The 17,902-nt window shown below is 35.8% G+C and overlaps 2 protein-coding genes across 4 annotated transcripts; one reads left to right on the top strand and one right to left on the bottom strand.

The window, feature by feature from the left end:
- The first annotated feature begins 6,809 nt into the window (after positions 1-6,809).
- LOC142533178 (protein TRANSPORT INHIBITOR RESPONSE 1-like) lies at positions 6,810-11,248 on the top strand. 3 transcript variants are annotated; one of them, XM_075639854.1, is made up of 5 exons: positions 6,810-7,210; positions 7,393-7,473; positions 7,698-8,268; positions 9,802-10,294; positions 10,478-11,248. In XM_075639854.1, exons 3-5 carry the CDS (start codon positions 7,745-7,747, stop codon positions 11,231-11,233), a joined length of 1,773 nt encoding a protein of 590 aa, XP_075495969.1. In that variant the 5' UTR covers positions 6,810-7,210; positions 7,393-7,473; positions 7,698-7,744; the 3' UTR covers positions 11,234-11,248. The 3 variants fall into 3 exon arrangements, with proteins under 3 accessions (XP_075495969.1, XP_075495963.1, XP_075495979.1); XM_075639848.1 differs by lacking the exon at positions 7,393-7,473; XM_075639864.1 differs by lacking the exon at positions 6,810-7,210 and having other exon boundaries at positions 7,217-7,473.
- Positions 11,249-13,874: 2,626 nt separating this feature from the next.
- Positions 13,875-15,293, bottom strand: LOC142537789 (uncharacterized). Its single transcript, XM_075643284.1, has one exon. The coding sequence runs from the start codon at positions 15,291-15,293 to the stop codon at positions 13,875-13,877; it is 1,419 nt and encodes a 472-aa protein (XP_075499399.1).
- Between the last annotated feature and the right edge of the window lie 2,609 nt (positions 15,294-17,902).

Here is a 17,902-nt window from a genome sequence, read left to right as displayed (position 1 = left end):
AGAAAAACTTTGATGAAATATGCTTTGTTCTATCTCCTTTGATATAGCCTCCTTTTAACTGCGCAATGCAAGCATCATTATCTTCGAATATTACTGTTGCGATATCTTTGGTTGTTGGCAATCCACATGATTCTTGAATATATTGTGTCATGGATCTCAACCATACACATTCCCGACTTGCTTCATGCATTGCAATTATCTCATAGTGATTTGAAAACGTCGATGTTTAGGATTGCTTCACCGACTTCCATGATATAGCAGTGTCTCCTCGTGTAAACACATAACCTGTCTAGAATTTAGTTTTATGTGGATCAGAAAGCTATTCTGCATCTGCATATCCAACTAAAGAAGACTTTGATTTTGTCGAATTAAATAATCACATATCAGTTGTACCACGAAGGTAACGAAATATGTGTGTTATTTCAATGTCTTCGGGTTGGCAATGAGTTATATCTTGCTAAAATATTAACAGAAAATGATATATCTGGGTGAATACAATTTGCAAGATATGACAATGCACAAATCGCACTTAGATACGGTACTTTTGGACCAACGATTTTTTCTCCATTTTCAAGTGGTCGAAAAGGATCTTTGTTAGCATCAAGTGATCGAACAAACATTGGTGATGCTAATGAGTGTGCCTTGTCCATGTAAAAGCGCTTTAATATTTTTTCTGTATATGATGATTAATGAACAAATATTCCCTCTTGCAAATCTTCAATTTTCAATCCGAGACAAAATTTTGTCTTTCCTAAATCTTTCATCTCAAACTCATTTTTCAAGTAATTGGCAATTTTAGTAAGCTCTTCTGGAGTGCCAATAAGATTTAGATTATCAACATATACTGTCACACTTGCAAAACCCTCATCTGTTCTTTTTATAAAAGCACATGGACAAATAACATTATTTGTGTATCATTCATTTAACAAATATTCACTAAGACAATTGTACCACATGTGACCAAATTGCTTTAATCCATATAAGGATTTACGTAGTTTTATTGAAAACATAGCCTTGGTTGCTTCATCATTTTCTTTCGATAGATTGAATACTTCAGGGACTTTCATATGTATATATCATTATCAAGTGAACCATAAAGATAAGCAGTTATCATATCCATAAGTCACATATCAAGACTTTCGGATACTGCTAAAATGATTAGGAATCGAAAAGTAGTGGCATCTATCACATGTGAATATGTTTCCTCATAGTCAATTCCAGGTCTCTGCGAGAAACCATGGGCTACGAGTTGGGTCTTGTATCTTACAATTTCACCATTTTCATTCCTCTTTCGTACAAAAACCCATTTGTATCCTAATGGGATAACATTTTCAGGTGTTCGTATTACAGATCCAAACACTTTATGTTTTTCTAGTGAGTCTAATTCAGTCTTTATGGTCTTATTCCATTTTGGCCAATCATCTCTTTGTTAACAATCCTTACTGGATTGTGGTTCTGGGTCTTCATTATGTATGGTTTCAAGGGAGACATTTAGGACAAAAACATTTTCAACAATTGTGTTATTTCGATCCCGCAATTTTTGAGATGATATACAATTTGTTGAAATCTCATTATTTTCATGAGAATTTGATTCTTCAGGAATAATATTATCCAAGTTTGGTTCATTGATTTCTCTTACTATATCATCCAAGATTGCTTCTTCGAGAGCTTTTGAATTTTCTTTCTCTTGTACCTTTTTTTTTCGAGGTACAGTATCCTTAGAACCAATTGGTCGACCACGCTTCTGACGTATTTTAGATTCATTTGCAGGTTGAATAGTAGCTGGTCCTACGGGGACATCAATTTTTATAGGGACATTCTTTGCAGGTAGATGTGGCTTTGTCACATTCTTTGTATTAACAAAAGAATCGGGCAATTGCTTTGCAATTCTTTGCAAGTGAATGATTCTTTCAACTTCTTGCTCATATTGATTATTCCGAGGATCATAATAAGATCGTGTTTTCTCATTCCAACAAACCTTTTGTTGTTCTTCGGGATACAACTTAATTTCCCCTAGATTTGGAAATTCTAACTCATCGAAGTGGCAATTTGCAAATCTCGCAGTAAACAAGTCTCCTGTTAAAGGTTCCAAATATCTAATAATAGATGGTGAATCATATCACACATAAATCCCAAGTCTACGTTGTGGGCTCATTTTAGTTCGCAGTGTAGGTGGGAAAGGGAGTTGTATTGCACAACCAAATACTCGAAGGTGAAAAACACCAGGCTCTCGACCATAAGTAAGTATAAGGGTGAGTATTGGTGATAACTAGCTGGCCTTATACGAATCAATGATGCAGCATGTATTATGGCATGGCCCCACGCAGATGATGGAAGTTTTGTTTTCATTAGTAATGGTCCAGCAATTAATTGCAAACGTTTAATAAAATCTTGTAACCATAGGTGTATCCATTCATATCGGGCTCTTGGGAGAACTACAGTTCTCAGATGGTCAAATCTTTCTTTTAGATTTTCCAAAGCTCTCGTGGCTCTTTCATAGTGAGATATTCGACTTTCAACCCATAATTGAGGTGGTGACGAAGAAAAATAAGTGTCTTTGCACGGTCTAGCTGGGACATTTTATTTATTTCTGTGATTGTATCTTCTAAATTCATAGAGACAAAGTGGACCTCGGCATCCAAAATCCATGATAAATAAATTTTTCCAGTCAAGTCAAGTAATTCAAATTCAAGTCCGGCGATGTTCTCCATTGCAACTTATAAAAAATTATATAATTAGAATTATGACATACATAGAGTAAAATTATATTATTATTATTGAAAATAAATATTATAACAAATTATGCAAGGATAACACATGTTATCACTTTTACTATGCAATTTTGTTATTCTATTTGTTAATGTCACGCCCCGAGCCTGGGTCCGCGGCTGCGTAACTGCACAATGAGCCTCTATAGTAAATACTTCGTATTCGTTCTCGTTTTACGAAAATGATTAACTCAATTTGCTATAGACGTCAATTGTAAGCCAATTATAAACTCATTTTAAATCTTTAATTTTTAAGATGTGGGACAAGTGTATCGCAATCACCCTCCTTCAGAACGCGATGTCCTCGTCGCGACCTGACCACTCGATCCACCAGCACCGAGAATCTAGAGGTGGCTCCTACAGGTTCAAGAGGTGGCTCCCGTCATGTAGCACTTTACCCCAGAGGTTCAAGAGGTGGCTCTCATGCACGTAACACTTTGCCCCACATAGCACTTATTTCCCGATGTTCCTTGCTGTGACCGGCTCTGATACCATTCTGTCACGCCCTGAACCCGGGCCCGCGGCTGCGTAACTGCACAATGAGCCTCTATAGCAACTACTTCGTATTCGTTCTCACTTTACGAAAATGATTAACCTAATTTTCTATAGAAGTCTATTGTAAGGCCATTATAAACTCATTTTTAATCTTTAATTCTTAAGATGTGGGACAAGGGTATCACAGTTAAACTAACATCAATGAACATAAATAGTAAATTATTTTGTGTAACCATTATCTAGTCTTCATTTGTGCACAGAAAATATAAATAAACATCGATATCATGTAGTCTATCAAATTTGGTGTACATGAAGATGTGTTCAATTAATAATTTATGTATCTATGTCAAAATTTCGAAATTTGGCAAATAAATTACCTTGTTTGCCAAGTAAGCTATTAACATAGGAACCAATCAATTTCAAAGTGATGAAAAAAATAGTAATTTTTTTTGTCCAGTTAATATCAATTATAGTGTTTTGATTGACTCAAAACTTGTCATAAATCTATCAAATACTTGTATTCACACAATGTTTTAACGACGAGTAGGATAAGAAAACTTGAATCAAAATAACAATACATTTATAATTTATATTGAATCAATATTCTTCAAGAATATTGTTGAAATATATAACAATTATATAAATTCTTCAGGAATATGATAACGTTTATTTTATATCAATATGATTCATAGATAGTGATTGATATGTATGATCTTAGATCAAGATTCTTCGAGAATATTGATAAATCTTATACATCTATATTTTATTCATAGATCTATCAATATTATCAACATAAAATCACGTTGTTCTACTTCAGGTGCATCAACATAAAATTAAAAGTTGTGCTTCTTCAGGAGCATCAATATAAATCTATAATTTGTGCTATTTCGGGAGCATTAATATTAAATCTAAGTATTGTGCTTCTTCGAGAGCATCCATACAAGACTAAGAATAAATTATTTATAAGTTTTACCTTGAAGATCATTCATGCTGATAACGTGTTGTGAATAATAGAAAATATAGAGAAGAAAGAGTGATTTTGGAATGCTTTACTCATCATTTGAGACTCTATTTATAGAGCAGATTTACATAGTTTGAATAAATGATGACATGATAAAATATTAATCTTATCTCAATACAACATCTTATCTATAACAATATCAATATTTTTACTATTTATAATAAGTTTAATTTTTTTTGGATTTCCGAGTTTTCTCATTTAAACTAAGTGGGGTGTATTCAATTCAGTGTTTTGATGACTTTTTCAAATGATATACTTTTATGGATTTGATAGATTTTTATTGACTTTTACATAATCTCACAGATTTATAAACAGATTTATGTGGATTTATGTAGACTTTTTGGTAAGATTTTTATAGACTTTTGTGGACTTTTTTTTATAACATTTAATAAATTTTGTACTATAACATATTATTTTTTATTAATTTTTTTGAACCAACAATTAATTGACATATATAACATATTCAGTTTGAAATTAGTTTCAATATTAATATTAATAAATAAATTTACTTATTTAAAAGTTAAATCATTTAATCATTACATGTTTATATATGTGGGTTTGTATGCATGTTTATAAATTTTTTAAAATACATCAATTGATTAACATGTAACCTTGTTTTTAAATTGATAATATACATGTGAAAAGAATATTATTTAGTATTGTGTGAATATAATTTTGTATAAAAATATCATAGCTTACATATTAATTAAAAATGTTAAAATGAATTTAAAAAATCATAGTTGTTATGAGACTATTCAATAATTAAGAATTAAGCAACATTTTTTTGGATCATCTTTTATTATTATTGAATATTACATTAATTTGTATAAATTATAAATTAAAAATCTAAAAATCAATTTTAGAATTCAAAATTTCATGTGATATTAAAATAAAATATTATTAAATGAACAATCAGCCAAAAAATGAAAAAATTTGAAAAGAAAAGATGAAAATAAATATTGTTAGAGATTAATTTTGTTGTGGAGATGCTAGTACAAAACCAGTAGATGCTGGCTTAAGTATAAAACCTGTAGATATAAATAAGCAGAAAACCAGAAGCACTTGTACCGCACTAAAACCAGTAGCAGCACTTATCAAGTACTGCGCTTAATCTACTTAACAAGTGACTTCTTAGCTAAAACCAGAACTAGAAGGAATACATAACTCGAAATTAACACTAGCAGAATTTTGTGTATCTCAAGTCTTTAAATATTACCGTTGATCTATTAACGTGATACTAGCATTTATTGCTTCATTAAATGCCATTAAATGCTGTACGGGAACATTTAAGACGGCTTACCATTTTTGGTATGAACTGAGACTGATTGCTTTAATGTATTCTGCAGGGTCCATTTTCAGCAATAAAACTGAACCACTGAAAAGTCAAAAGAGCCGTTCAGATTTTAGAACGTTGGATGAAGCCTATATATGGCGACGAAGGACTTTTCAAGAAAAGAAGTGAACGAATCTCAATCAGAAAAATATCATTCGAGCATCGCTAGAACTTTCAGCTATCTCAAAAGCTCAACACTGAAAGAGCATCACACACTTCATTGGATACATTTGATCACTTGAGATCATATTGTGCTAGCTATTTTCATTATCTCTTCTTAAGCTATTCACTTCATTATCTCATTAATAGAAGAATCTGTAACTGGAAAAGAGTCCTTTCCAGAACTTAAGATCATTCAAGTAGTTGAGTTGTAAAAATAAGAGTTTCAGTAGGCGAAGGGTAAGTCCTGTTGAAGTGGGTGTGTACAACTGCTGTACTGTATTCACCAAAGTCTTTTAGTGATACCTTCTGGAAACAGAAGAAGGGGAGACGTAGAAGATTCATCTTCGAACTTCCAGAAACAAACCTTGTGCCATCTACTGTTTTTCTGTTTCATTATTTTTCACCCACTAACCAACAGATCGTTTCCGCATATTATCTTGTGATCTGCTGGCCTTTAAACTTGAACAAAATCTGCTAGTATCTTTAACAGGATTCTAGCACATCATTCTGGAAAATCGATTAAGTTTTCCGTTGAGTTTATTCAACCCCCCTTCTAAACTCAACCCGATCCTCAACAAATATAAAGATACTTTTCGAAAATTTGAGAGAGCGATAGAAATAGACGAGAGGAGAGAAGATAAGAAGAGAGGTGATGTGAAGCGACATAGAGAAAAATAAATAGCTTGTGTATGAGTTAGAAGTTTTAAAAATCTATCAAAATCTTTGGGTTGAACCAAATACAATTTTTTACAATTTATAGTTGTACATTAAGCTTTACTGTTTGTCTGTTAATGAATTCCATGAAGTTATTAAAAGTTTATGGAAAATTTGAATACCTATAGACTTTGATAGAGTTTTTAAAAGTCAAAGTTGAATACACTCGACTTTTTAAAACTCTAATAAAGTATGTAAAAATCTTAATTTAATACATTTGGACTTTTAAAATCTACAAAAATAATTAAAAATTAATAAATCTCCTATATTGAATACACTTGATGTTTGTAGACCATTTCCTGTATTTTCAGTTTCATCTATGCATTGCATCGATGGAAACCCTTTGTAGAAATTGAATTATACCCACAGTAACTCGTAAGAGATGACCAAGAAAGAATCCTAAAATGCGCCGGGTGCCAACTTCGCACCAACGTGGGCATCACACGACGGTGGAGGTTTGGTGCCTTTCCCTTCCGTTGTCTGTCGACGTCAGCTAACGTGGACGTTCTAATAATTAAGCCCTTTATGTACAGTACATTGCTCTGAGTATCCAGGATCCTTATATATACGGCATGTAGACTGAAATTTTATTATTATTATTTTGGTTTCCCTTTCCGAATAATTGGAGTATTTTACTATTTTCTAGCTATGCTAGCAAGTGGGTTGTCTGAGCTTTTTCTTTGGCTCTTCAGCTCTTCCGAGTATTCCAAGAATAAGGTAAGCCCCCTCAGATTTATTTATGGATTCTGTTTCTTTTTGCCTTTTGTTTACTTTATTCTGTAATCAAATCGACTACGTGGTTTAATTTTGCTCGTGATTTCCGAATTCTAGGTGGATTTCTGATGCTTTTGGGTTGTTGGGTTTGTGTTTATTATGTTTTTGTTTCCGCGTTTGTTCAGCTTTTGCATTGTTCTTGACCAAAATATACCCGAGCAACGTGAGTTAGAAGATTTGAGGTTTCCAATCAAGAAGAAATATTGGTTTGTTGATGCAAATTTTAATCTTTTGTCATTATTATTGATCGAGTTGTTCTTTACTTTTCCGTAGATGTCGGTCAATCGGTCCTCTTATTTTCAAGATTTATGATCTGTATGATTTTTTGGGCAATTTAAGGATTTTATATTCTTATGGTTATTTAACATACATTATATGGAATGGGTTCTGAATATTGTAATTAGCTGTGTAAGATATAATAATTTGTCAGGTTTTGGAGGAGCCTGAGTCCCTATTCAAGCAGCCCATTCGCCTCACATGGATCCAAACCCCAAGAAACCCAATATTTCAATACCAGATTCAACTATACCGAACGGATCAACTCACGCCTACTTGCCATTTCCTGATGAAGTCTTGGAAAAAGTTCTCTCATTCATAGATTCACACAAGGATAGAAACTCAGTCTCCCTCGTCTGCAAGAATTGGTATAATGCAGAGAGATGGACAAGAACAAATCTGTTTATAGGCAACTGCTATTCTGTATCTCCTGAGATTGTGGCTAGAAGGTTTCCAAGAATTAAAAGTGTAATACTTAAAGGAAAACCTAGATTTTCCGATTTCAATATGTTACCTAGAAATTGGGGCGCTGATGTGAATCCTTGGTTGGTTATGTTTGCAAAAGTTTACCCTTTTTTGGAGGAGCTAAGGTTAAAGAGAATGACTGTCAGTGATGACAGCTTGGAGCTCTTGGCTAAGTCATTTCTGGGCTTCAAGGCTTTATCTTTGTCAAGTTGTGATGGTTTCAACGATGATGGGCTCAATGCCATTGCCACTCATTGCATGTAAGAACATTTTTTAGAAATGTTTCTTCTTGTGTGAATCTTTGATCTGCGTCGTTTGTTGCAAAATTTATTTGGTTTTCTATAAATGTTATGTGCGTGTATTTGCATTTGTTATGTAGCTATAGATGCTGACTAATCGGATTCATTCAAGATTTTCTTTCGTCTTGGCAATAATTAAGGGTCTTTACTGTGCTTTTAGTTTTTGTAGAACATCGGTGCCTTTAGTCCATCCCTTTTTAGTGGGATCATATGAAATTATTAGTTCCATTGAAGCTGTCAATTATATGTTTATGCTTGATAACGTTAAATGGTACTTGTATAATTCATGACATTTGGCTTAGGAAAATGATATTGGAAAGTCTGTTTACCGATGTGGCTGAGAAAATGAGGTGGTTTTGAGGTGGGAAAATTGATTGTGAGGTGTTTCTCCTGTTTCTCGTTTGTTTGTTTGTCCGTCTGCTTGCTGTGGAAAACAGATGAATTCTAGTGGAAAATTGAAGTGCTCCTGCTTTATATTTTTGTTTCAAATCTTTTGATTTGCTTTTTTGATGTGACATCTGACTTGTTGCTTTGCCTTTAATGGATAGAATGACCTTGATTCAACTTATCCCAATGTTCATTGATCCAGAGAGGCCATGTTTGATTTGAATGTGACTTATGGACAGATTTTTTTTTTATGGTTGAATATTTAGAAATGTTACATGATTGGAAGATTCATTGTTCTTAGGTCTCAGAATCTGACTATCGAATTCCTTCTTGGATTAAAATTTTCAGTTAAATTTTGGAGTATTAATGAAAATGTTTCAATGAATGTGTATGCCGTTGTATCTCGGTGACCTGACCATATATGATGCTATTTGCAGAACTCACAATTATAAATCCTGTTTACTAGAACTTGCATGACACTAAACTTTTTCCTGAGTATCTCTTTCTGTGACTATTGCTGGCATTTATTGAGATCTACATTTTTTGATGCTAAGGTGGGTGGCGGGGGACTGTTTTGGGTGGGTGGGTGTGAAAGCAGCTTGGTTATTCATTGTTTATTTACACTGTTTTTGATTTAGTTGTTGGATTGAAAAGTGTTGAATTAATCTCTCTTTCCTTTTCATCACCTATTAACTTGTCCCAAATGATCAACTCTTGCTTAATATCTATGTGAGAGATGACAATTCAAAAGCAGACAATTCTCTATTTATATTTTTTGCCATTTGCATTGCTGCTGCAATGTTATCCCTAATTGCAAATAATGCAGGCAGATGAAAGTTATTCTCGAGAGAGATTGGAATGATATGCAAATAGAACTCACTGATGTAGGTGCCCCCTTTGACTTTATATATGTTTGGTTGACAAGCGATTGTAAAAAAATACTTGAATCATGAGAAAATATAAACTAGGGACACTTTAAATTCACCAATTGCTGACAAATGTTCAATATTTCCAATTTAGTTTCTTTTTGTGCCCAAATGGCATTTTACATGTTCTTGTGTTCGTTTTTAGTCAAGAAAAAGTTAAACACGTGCCTTTCTCTTCTAGGAACTTGACAGAGCTCAACATACAAGACAATGTAACTGAGGACATTGGTGGAGGTTGGCTAAGCTGCTTTCCAGATAACTTCGTCTCATTAGAAATACTAAATTTTGCTAGCCTTAACAGTGACGTAAGTTTTGATGCCCTCGAGAGGCTTGTTAGTCGATGCAAATCTTTAAAAGTTCTGAAGGTCAATGAGAGTGTTAACTTGGAACAATTACAACGGCTCCTTGCACTTGCTCCCCAATTAATGGAACTTGGTACTGGCTCTTTCATGCAAGAACTTGCGCCTCGCCAATGCGAAGATCTTGAGATTTCTTTTAGAAATTGTAAAGACCTCCATGCTCTTTCGGGTTTATGGGAAGTCACCTCTCTCTATCTTCCCGCACTTTACGAAGCTTGTGCCAGTCTAACTTTCTTGAACTTAAGTGATGCTGCTCTTCAAAGTGTCGAAGTTTCAAAACTTCTTGCTCACTGCCCCAATTTACGACGCCTTTGGGTAAGAAATTTGGGTCAAGATGGGTTTAGTAAGTAATTAGCATTTGAATGAACTTTCTCAATTTGATTCTCAAATCTCAATATGGTCAAACAGCTGAATCTGTTTTTGCATTTGCCTCTAGTTTTATGGATTTACTCTCATTTACTTATTCCCATCTATACCTATCATTTTGCTTTTATATAGGTAGTCGATACGGTTGAAGACAAAGGGCTTGAGGCTGTTGGATCCAGCTGCCCCTTGCTCGAAGAACTCCGAGTCTTCCCTGCTGATCCTTATGACAGGCATCATCGCCACGGGGTGACAGACTCGGGATTCTTGGCCGTCTCTCGTGGATGTCGCAAACTCCACTATGTCCTTTACTTTTGCCGTCGGATGACTAATGCCGCTGTAGTGACCGTAGTCCAGAACTGCCCCGACTTTACTCATTTCCGTCTTTGCATAATGAATCCTGGCCAGCCAGATTACCTCACAAATGATCCTATGGATGAAGCATTTGCAGCCGTGGCTAAAACTTGCACTAAACTTCGGAGGCTATCAGTTTCTGGCCTTCTGACTGATCTTACATTCGAGTATATTGGGAAATATGCCAAAAATCTCGAGACTCTTTCTGTGGCTTTTGCTGGCAGCAGCGATTGGGGAATGCAGTGTGTTTTAGAAGGTTGTCCAAAGCTAAGAAAGCTCGAGATAAGAGATTGCCCATTTGGTAATGCTGCGCTTCTATCTGGGCTCGAGAAATACGAAAGGATGCGGTCTTTGTGGATGTCTGCCTGTAATTTAACCATGAAGGGGTGCATGCTGCTAGCAAGAAAGATGCCAAGATTGAATGTTGAAGTAATCAAAGACGAGGAAAGTGATGACAGTCAAGCTGACAAAGTTTACGTTTATCGTTCCATAGCAGGGCCAAGACAAGATGCTCCTCCTTTTGTTCTCACTCTTTGATCACATTGAATAAAATCATTGGTCAGTATAATCTATCTTTTTGGTCGAAGAAATTTCTTTAAAATATACTTGATCATGTCAATTCTCAGTTGTTGACCACAACAAACCATATTAAGTCCACTATTTGTGCTAGGGGTGGATCCAACATGAGTTGAGTGCGGCGATCTCCCCCCCCTAATATTTAATATCTTTGAAATATCACATAATTTTGCTAAACGTGTAAGTTTGGCCCTGCTAATTTCCTTTGAGTCCTCACTTTGCCCCTTAGGATTTTAACTCGTCCTCTCTCTTGGGTTCCTGGATCCAAATACCTGCTCTCATTTCTAATCATAAATGTTGTATGCTTTTGCTTGCAGAATATGCGCAGTCAACAGCTCTCCTTTGTGCTTGGTTAGGAGTCGGATCAATAAAGCAAGCGAGTTGAGTAGTTGTTGGGAAAAAGGCTACAGATCAGTTTCTATGAAAAAAGCAAACAGATTGTAACGACCGAGGTTAGCATTATATGTTGATGAAATTTTGCCACGTGGATTCACAATCTGACATTTAACTGGGGTTCAAAACTATCCCGGAAGCCGAAGCTTTTATATCTTGGTGAATTTTCTTTGTTATATCCGTCAAGTTCATAGGTGGTGCCCCGGAATTATCATTTCTTACTAGAGAAGCACACCCCCCCCTCCCCGGCCCAGATGACTGTTCATTTCTTTGCTGTTGTATTCTTTGTGGTATAAATCTCTAGAAGTGTATGTAAGAATGATTTGAGTTAGAAACTATGCATATTGGGTGTTCAATTGCCTACATTAAATGTGGCATGTAGACAGGCGAGTTTCAGTTTATATACCTGTTGTTATCAAGATTGCATCTGATTCGTTCATATAAGAAAATTTAGAAGAGTTAATTGTCGATGGTCATATGCCTAAAGCATGTAATGAAACATGGTTTTCGAACACATCATCGGGAAACGGGCGCAAGTTGCTCGACCGTAATTTCAAGCAGTTCAATCATAGTTCAACCTGGAGGCGGGTATGGACAGAATTTGGTCATGCCTGTCTGAGTAATGAATAAGGTTGAGTGGAGAACTTTTTACCTTTAGTTGAAGTTTGATTAGTTATCGAGAAATCAAGCTTTTGCAGTCTATGGCAGACTTTAGAACCGGTTTTTTTTTTAAAGATAATGTAAATTTTTAAATCTTTTTTAAAAATAATGTAAATTTTAAATCTTTTTTCAAAAATAATGTAAGGAAAAAATTTTGCAAAACTAAGGCAATCCGCGTTTACCAAGCGTGGACGGTGCTCACGTGGAGGACCCAGGGGCCATCCTCGTCATTATCTGGTGGTGGCACTCCTGATGCATTCCCTTGTGGCCGATAGTCATACTGAAAATTGAACAGAGGAATGAACGGCGGAGATGGAGGGATGGCCCCTGGGTCAACACCCATGTGGACCATCGTTGTCTGCATCATAGACTCGATATATGCGAAATGTTTGTTGTGGTTCAAGTTAACTTGTTCCTGATGAGCCATGAAGGCAAGAGTCTCATCTACTTTGTCGTTTAGGGACCGTCTGTGGGGTTGTGAGCGACGCGGGTCGGCGGTGCTCGATCCACCTGTATCTCCCACATCCGTCCTGAAGTCTAACTGTCGTTTAGCGTATTTTCGCTGCAAGTCCTGTGCACAAATGGGCTTCATTGGTTGCAGCCACTCTTCATCATCACGGAACACAACCCCAGCCATCGCACACAACTCTGATATGATACTGGGAAAGAAAAGCCCGATGTGTCTATTATGAACGCTCATCAAAATCTGAGAATTGATAAGCTTTCCCACATTGATTGGGTAACCCTGAGATAAAGCATATAGAACCACGACCCGTTCCTTTTGTACTTCACTTTTGTGTGAGACCGGCATCATTCTCCTTGCCAAAAATAAATACCAAAGAGCATTATCGGCCGTCAGATATTTTTCATCAAAACAACTCGGTGACCCCCCTACTTGTTTCCAGATCGCCCCTGGAGGACACAGGGTGTCGATTATCACACTATAATCAGGGTTAGCAACCAAAGTCTGGAAGGCGGAATCATCGATGTCGGGCGTTTCTAAAAAAGCATTGATTATACCAGAATCAAATGACACAAGTTTACCTCGGACAAATGCCTTGCCATCCGTCCTCTCACCCGCATTTGCATAAAATTCTCGTACCACCGATACCACTGCCGGTTTCGGTTGAGATCCAAATTTTTCCCATCTGTGTCTCTCCAACCCAACAAGAGGCCCAACGTATCGATCCTCCCTTCGTCTACGAAATCCCCGCTCGGTGATCGGAGCGGTAACAAATTACCGCTCGAGCGCGAGCGGTGCGCTGGATAATTTTCCAGAGCACCTCGCGCCCGAGTGGTAACAAATTACCGCTCGGGCGCGAGGTGCTCTGGAAATGTTTCCACTTCACCTCTCGCGCCCGAGCGGTAATTTGTTATCGCACGGGCGCAAATATTACGTTAGAGTATATTTAACAGTAAATGCAATTTTTACTTCCGACATAAAGTAAAATTTCTCAAAATAAAAAAGAGGTAAATAAATTATTTCTCATACAACATATCAACTATTATTACAATTTAACAAAATAATTCATCAATGTTGTCTCTGTCTTTAAACAGTTGTGTCCATCTCATTTCTTAATCGAGTTGTTCGATCTCTACCAACTCTTCTTCTTTCACGTCTAACAGGGTTGTGGTGCAATTCGAAAGTTGGAGGATCCCAGTAGCGCTCATCTGCAAGAGGTTGAAATCTGCCTTCGTAAGTCGCTAAGTACTCAGATATGTTATACCATGGCTGCACAAGTGTCTTGGGATCCAACGAGTGCCACTTTGTGGTACAAATAACATGAGAATATGGTATGCCAAAAATCGTCCATTTACCACATGAACAATCCAGCGTTGATAACTTGACCACCTGCATATGTTGGCCACGACTTGGTCTTCCTACAGTTGCAACCGAAGCAGTTTGCTCACGAACATCATATTTGGCAACACGATGTTCAGTAGATTTTCTCGCCCACTTCTCATACTTCCGACATGCATAATCTGACCACAGCTGATTTTCCTGAACCATACGACCACCTGTAGTCACATGTTCAATAAAATATTTTACGCACCTCAGAAGTGTCAAGTGTACTATTGCAGATATAGGAAGTCTACGAGCACCCTTCAAGACACTATTTAAACACTCCGACATATTGGTTGTCATCACCCCACGACGCCAACCACCGTCATGAGCCAAACTCCATTTTTTTTTCTCAATTCCAGCCAAATAGCGGTGCGCCAAAATGTTTTTATTCTTGATTGCCTCCATTATTGATTCAAACTTACAAATTTGATTTTGTGTGCCTGCCGCCCAGCATAAATCTTTCAGATGGACGTATTTGAATTTAGTGTTAAAGTTTGAATACACGTGTCTCAAACAAAAACGATGCACACCGTGTGGAGGTTGAAAATATGGTAGATCTGCGGTTGCACGCACGATTCCCTTATGTCTATCAGAAATAAGACACACGCCACTTTCACCACGAACAACAAGTCTTCCTAGGTTCTCCAAGAACCATTTCCAAGAATCTGTTGTTTCTTCATCCACAATAGCAAATGCTAGCGGTAGAACCTGATTGTTCGCATCCAGAGTGACACCGATCAACATTTTGTGCTTGTATTTGGTATACAAGTGTGTACCATCAATACTAATTATTTTTCGACAATGTCGAAACCCATCAACACACGGCCTAAACGCCCAGAAAACATAGTTCAGTGTCTTACTCATTTCATTGTTGGCTCTGAGATGCTTCCACTTCACAACTGTTCCCGAATTATATTTGGAAAGAGCACACATATATTTTGAAAGTAATTGAACGGAGCTCTCCCATGTACCATGAGCAATTTCCATAGCACGTTTCAAACTTCGCCATGCCTTCGTGTACGAGATTTGATATCCATATTTATCTTTCACATTTTCGATGATATACTTAATCTCGTACGAAGGATCACAACGAACAACTCCCAATAGCGTATGTGCCACCATATCACTGTTCAAATTCTTATGGTCTATACCAACCGAGGTAGATATACATGTGTGAGGCCCGCCATATTTTGTTATTTTCCAATAACCAGTCTTGGCCTTCAAAGAAGCGAGAAGTCCCCATCGACAAATGGCCGTAGAAGAATTATTTTTACAACGTAACTCCACAAACTGCGTGTGCTCTCCACGACACGGTACTCACGCCTGACAACTCTAACTGAATAATCCTTGACAGATGCAATAAGATCATTCTTATCTTTAAATAACATATTAACGCATATTTCACCTCTATCCATATTGTAATAGCTTGATTGCACTCCACAAGGAACATCGACAGAATCAGGAAGCTCTTCCCCAAAAAAATTATTGAAAATTGATGGCATTTCAGAAATGTTTGACAGAAATGGTACGGTCTGCCTCTGTAATGTGTCACGTGGTGGTTGTCGAGATGATGTCCCCTCATCAAGATTTGTAAAAATATTCACTTCATCATCAACATTCACTACTTCTTCTTCAGACTCGATGTATGACATATTTGGTTCGGAATCAGTCCTCCAAATATCATCATTATTGGCCTGATCTGGACAACGAGCACTTGAATATAATGTTGGATTCGGCCAAAATGGAGCATCATTTTGTTCAGACGAGACATTTATATATTGGTCCCAAGGCCCACTTACATCATCGAAACTCATATTACCGAGTCCTTTAGTAACCTGTGGAACATAAGATTTTTGTTCCTGGAAACCACCATATGTTGACTTACCGGGTTGGTTATAAAAAACTGAATCGGATGCATGTGAAACGTAGGATTCAGGCTCATCAAATCCAACATTATACTCAATTGAATTTGCTTCCACGTACAGATGCAAAACATGCATATTGTCACATTGCATTATAAATTGTAAAGCATCGTCATCAACGAGATTGACTTGAATTTCATGCCAAGATGCTCTCTCCATGAATGAATACTTTGTTGACATCTTCAGAGAAAAAATCGCTGGATCGATTGCTAACATTCTATGCACAACTTCAACTAAATACATCAGATTAATAGATCGTAATACTCGTATCGGTCTAAAAAATGGAATGCTATATTCAATCGATCCATTATCACTGACTACATGACCACCAAAATATAAGAGTACGTCGATGTTAGACATTTTGTCAATGAAAATTGAGAGAAAATTTAGGCGAAAGGTTGATAACTCATTCGTTGAATATTTCATCACTTATATAGGAGAAAAAATGTGAAGACTATTCATATTTGAATTATTGGTCTTCACGTGATTTTCGAGAGTCTCAACTTTGACTCTGAAATTATCATTTCAGAGTTTCAGCTTTCACGTGAAAATTATTTTGAGACAGCGTACGTAAACGAAATGAGCGGACAATAAAAATCGAAAAACTTAAAAAAAAATAAAAATATTACGGTCCGCGCTTACTAAGCTCGGACGGTGCTCACGACCAAGCGCGGACGCTGCTCCACGTAGGAGCGTCCGCGCTTGCGTCCGCGTCTTAGTTTTGCATTTTTTTTTTCTTACATTATTTTTGAAAAAAGATTTAAATTTTACATTATTTAAAAAAAAAAACCCCTTTAGAACCTGGTGGTCTGAGTCGATACTCAAAGGCCATTTGGTTGGCAAACAATTTCGACTTTGAGCTCTGAATCTCTGACGTATAGAATAGTTGAGTTTTCATCTTGCTCCAGTCGTTTGCCCCTTCCGATAAACACAATGCTTAGGCTATCACACTAATCATGAATCATACTTATTTTTATGTATTCTTATCTTTTTATAATTTGAATTTCATTATGCAAAAAGCACGCGCCATACAAGGGCGATAAACCATAACATACATCCTACTGAAAATTATGATAAAAGAAAATATATATTTATACAGCGTCGAAATTTTCGGTATATTGTGTTTCAATATATCGAAATTTTCGATATGCATAACTAGCATATCGATTATACATAAATTTTGCGGTATATTGAGATTTCAGTACAATATCGATATATATTGTTTTATACCGAAAGAAACTTTATATTTTTAAATTTATAATTTTATTATTTAAAAATATTATATATATTAATATTGTTTCGATATTTCGGTATATACCAAATTTTTCAAATTTCATATCGTTGTTGTACCGAAAACTCCGGCATCTTTATCATATCGTACCAAAATCTTCGGTATATTGAAGATTTCAATAAATTCGATATTTTTCGACACGATAACTTCGATATACAAAAAATTTCGATATTTTTTTTCAACCTCGAAAAACTAGTTTAAGTATAAAGTTTAAACTTATCGTTTTTCTATTATCATGCTTTGAGTATTAAAGTGATTTCTTTTCTGAAATCGTTTTGATATAATTTATTTGTAATAAAAATTAAATAATAGATATTTTAAACACAATATTTTTAAATGCACTTGCAAACCAACTGTTGCTAGGAAATGTAATTATTTTAGGATAATTTTTCCTACAAGATATTGTGTTTTACTTTCATTATGCTTTATTTTTTTAATAACCATCTTTCAAAAAACAATTTGGTATATTTATAAAAACTAAATATAGTTTACTCGAGGAGTATACATATTAATATTAA

This window comes from Primulina tabacum, chromosome 2, assembly GCF_025594145.1.
Source record: "Primulina tabacum isolate GXHZ01 chromosome 2, ASM2559414v2, whole genome shotgun sequence".
Taxonomy (NCBI): Eukaryota; Viridiplantae; Streptophyta; class Magnoliopsida; order Lamiales; family Gesneriaceae; genus Primulina; species Primulina tabacum.
This window is presented reverse-complemented; position numbering and strand designations above follow the sequence as displayed.

Bases quoted from the DNA above. Each gene is read 5' to 3' on its own strand.
- LOC142533178 (XM_075639848.1), top strand. From the start codon at position 7,745: ATGGATCCAAACCCCAAGAAACCCAATATTTCAATACCAGATTCAACT. The intron at 8,269-9,801 runs GTAAGAACATTT...TTTCTCTTCTAG, and splicing joins GCCATTGCCACTCATTGCAT to GAACTTGACAGAGCTCAACA. The intron at 10,295-10,477 runs GTAAGAAATTTG...GCTTTTATATAG, and splicing joins CCAATTTACGACGCCTTTGG to GTAGTCGATACGGTTGAAGA.
- LOC142537789 (XM_075643284.1), bottom strand. From the start codon at position 15,293: ATGGTGGCACATACGCTATTGGGAGTTGTTCGTTGTGATCCTTCGTAC.